Source organism: Eumetopias jubatus, unplaced genomic scaffold (genome assembly GCF_037043125.1).
Source record: "Eumetopias jubatus isolate StellerSeaLion01/CBP00866 unplaced genomic scaffold, mEumJub1_p1.0 scaffold_11, whole genome shotgun sequence".
NCBI lineage: Eukaryota > Metazoa > Chordata > Mammalia > Carnivora > Otariidae > Eumetopias > Eumetopias jubatus.
This window is the reverse complement of record NW_028274817.1, coordinates 101,668,723-101,672,203: the sequence shown is the minus strand read 5'-3', so window position 1 is coordinate 101,672,203 and position 3,481 is coordinate 101,668,723. Positions and strand designations below refer to the sequence as shown.

General features: G+C 47.8%; 1 protein-coding gene across 1 annotated transcript; it reads left to right on the top strand.

The window, feature by feature from the left end:
- Positions 1–1,484: 1,484 nt before the first annotated feature.
- Positions 1,485–2,513, top strand: LOC114197601 (melanoma-associated antigen B1-like). Its single transcript, XM_028088666.1, has one exon. It carries the CDS (start codon positions 1,485–1,487, stop codon positions 2,511–2,513), a length of 1,029 nt encoding a protein of 342 aa, XP_027944467.1.
- The last annotated feature ends 968 nt before the right edge of the window (positions 2,514–3,481 follow it).

Below are 3,481 nucleotides of genomic sequence, written 5' to 3'. Positions count from 1 at the left end.
CGGGGGAGGGCCTTGGTTTAATGGAGCAAGCTCCTTTCAGCAAAATGGACCCAGTTCCTAACAGGAGTTGAGGCTGTGATACCCAGTGAGAATGGAGGACCCCTCCCAGAAAGGGGCCACATAAAGCCCTATCTCTGTTTTCACGCCTGGAAAACATGGGCATGGTGACATGATGCCTTATACTCACTTCTTCCTAGGGCGGTGAGGGACCAGGTCAAAGTGGGCAGCCTCAAGCCAGCAGAGGGAGGATTTGAGATTATGCCAGGTGTCAAGAGTGAAAATCTTGAGAACTGTTCACATGTCCCATGCCATATCAGTGGGGCCCCAAAGAATCCTGCCTATTATCAGCTCTGGGAGACCTCAAGGATAGGTATCAGACAGAAGTGTTCATCAGTCGCCACTCCATGGTAGCAGGCCAGTGAGGGTCTTGGTGTGAGGGGAGCGGTTCTAGGTCAGCAGAGGAAGAAATCTTAGACCCTGTCGTGAGTGAGATTTAGACCTTGAGTTGGGATCCTGTGGGGGACCACCTACCTTAGGACATCAACCTGCCTGCAATAGCTTTTACCATGTTTGGTCAGATAAGGTTGTCTTCACTACTTCCTCTTGGGACTCAGGGAGGTTTGCTCTTACTATGAGGACATAGGCATCAGTTCAAGAAAAAGTGGAGCTTCTCTACCAGGAGCAAATTTGAGGAACCTGAGTAAGGAATCAAGGGGTCATCCAATCCTGAATAGAGGAGACATCAAAACATCCATCTTAACCCTTTGATTTCAGCCCTTGAAATCACAGGGAAGGGCTGTCAGGTTGAGCATCCTCCTCAATTCTTTATATTAGGTCTAAAGGCAGTGATATTCTTAGTCTGAAGGCACAGCCACCAGTCAACAAAGGGGAGTGGTACCGAGCCTTTCAAGGAGCCAAGATGAGGACCTTAAAGGAAGGCTGAGGATTCCAGTGAATTCAGGACATACAGGACCTTACTGAGCTCTCAGCACTGGGTATTCCCTAGCAGGGAGGTAGGCTGAGGCATCCCTTCAGTTCCTTCTCCTGGGTCCCAGGGAGCTTTGAGGCATCACCTTCAAAGCAGCAGAGGGGAGGGTGCCCCAGCTTTGCCAAGAATTGACATGATTATACTAAAGATAAACTGAGAGGACCCAACATGCCAGAACACAGGGGGCCTCACTGCAGACACCTGCTCTCACCTGAGTAAACCCAAGGCAGGGCTAGCAGGATGCAAATAAGACACACTTTAAGGTTTCCATGGTTCCTCTCTGGGCTTCTTAGGGAATAGGCTGACCAGGAGCACAGGATCCTGTAGGGTCCTAGAACAGTACCCTCAAGGACCCTGCAGAGGTGGCCTTTGATAAAACCAAGGTGGAATCTACCTGTTGAAGGTGATAAAACCATCTTGCTCTCCCTCCTTCAGGGGCCCAAATCACCTGTTCACTGGCTCACACCCTTACCTGCCATCCCTGATCACAGCCATTATGCCTCGTGGTCAGAAGAGTAAGCTCCGTGCTCGTGAGAAACGCCGCCATAACAGAGATGAGACCCGAGGTCTTATGAGTGCTCAGGCCACCACAGCAGAGGAGGAAGAGACCAGTCCTTCCTCCTCTCCTGTTTTTGGGGATGCTCCCTCAGGCTCCCCTGTTCCTGGCACTTCCCAGGAGCCCCAGGAAGGTGTGGCCACCACCAGTGCTGCTGCAGGTGTTTCACGCCCGAGATCTAATGTAGGTGCCAAAAGCCAGGTTGAGGAAAATAAAAATTCCTCTCAGGCCTCAACTTCTACTGAGAGTGCTAGCAAAGATCCTCTAACCAGGAGGGTGGGGATGTTGATGCAGTTCCTGCTGTATAAGTATAAATTGAAGGAGCCCATTAAAAAGGCAGACATGCTGAAGATCATCAACAAAAGGTACAAGGAGCACTTCCCCGAGATCCTCCGGAAAGCCTCCGAGCGCATGGAGCTGGTCTTTGGCCTAGAATTGAAGGAAGTCAAGCCAGGCGGTCACTCCTATACCCTCGTCAGCAGCCTAGACCTCACCGGTGATGGCAGTGTGAGCAGCGCCTGGGGCTTTCCTAAGAATGGGCTTCTCATGCCTCTCCTCGGTGTGATCTTCTTGAGTGGCAACTGCGCCTCTGAGGAAGATATCTGGGAATTCCTGAATATTTTGGGTATCTATGATGGAAGGAGGCACTTCATCTTTGGGGAGCCCAGGAAGCTCATCACCCAAGATTTGGTGCAGGAAAAGTACCTGGAATACCGCCAGGTGGCCAACAGTGATCCTCCACGCTACGAGTTCCTGTGGGGCCCCAGGGCCCACGCTGAGACCAGCAAGATGAAAGTCCTAGAGTTTCTGGCCAAGATCCATGATACCGTCCCCAGTGCCTTCCCGCCGCATTATGAAGAGGCTCTGCGAGATGAGGAAGAGCGAGCCCGAGCCACAGCTGGGGCTGCCTCTACTACCAAGGCCGGTGCACGTTCCCGGGCCAAGTCCAGCCGCTCCTCTCGTCCCTAGACAGGGCTGAGGCAGATTCTTCGCTTTGTTGTTGGAAAGGCCTGTTAACTAGTGTTCCTGATAAGCACAAATAACTTGCTATCTTTTTGTTTGTTTATTTACATGTTTCAAGCAGTGTTCCTTTCAACAGAAAGTTTATTTAGATTCAGAATATAAGTTTATGAGTGACATGGATCACACATTTATTGCTGTTTATCAGGTTTAGGAGTAAGAGTTTGTTTTTGTTTTTGTTTTTTTGAAATACAAATTAGAAATCCTTAAGTCACTTTTGTGATCCGGAGCAAGCTAACATGGCTTTAGGATAGGAATATCCTTGGAAAAGTGAGAGTTCCACACTAAAATAGTTGGGATCAGAAGGTAGATAGATGGATGGATTAATGGATGGATGGATAGATAGATCGAGTAAAAATTGGTTAATTCTTGGTTTGTCTTACTTTTTGTAAATTTAAAAGACATACCTCAATTTGTTTATGTTTGTCAAGAATGTTTAAGAATATAAATCATAGTGAATCAGACCTCTTTATTCGTGTCTCTTATTTCACACAGACATTGAGCATCTGTTCTTGGGAAGTCTTCATGCTTGTACTGGGGATGTTTAGTCAAAGAAGACCCAGCCACTGCCCATACAATTATAGATTCTAGGAGCAGCTGTCCTTAGGGAAGAGGGTGAGATAGTACTTCATAAAGAACAAGTGAAGAGCATGGTAAAGAGGGGGCTAAGAGAACATATTACTGAGTTTTCATTCCTAAGCAGAATTTTGGCTGATTGGGAGGTTTTTCTTGGCCAGAGCACTGCATATTCTCTGACATGTCTTAGTTGTAAAAAAACAAAACAAAACTCAGCCGCATAGATGGTAATGTCTGAGGTCAAGATAATCATAGTAATAACTGCCATTCCCTAATGTCTCAGTACAAGACAGGCCCAGCAACAGATGCTTTCTGTACATTACACATACTCCACCAGTCCT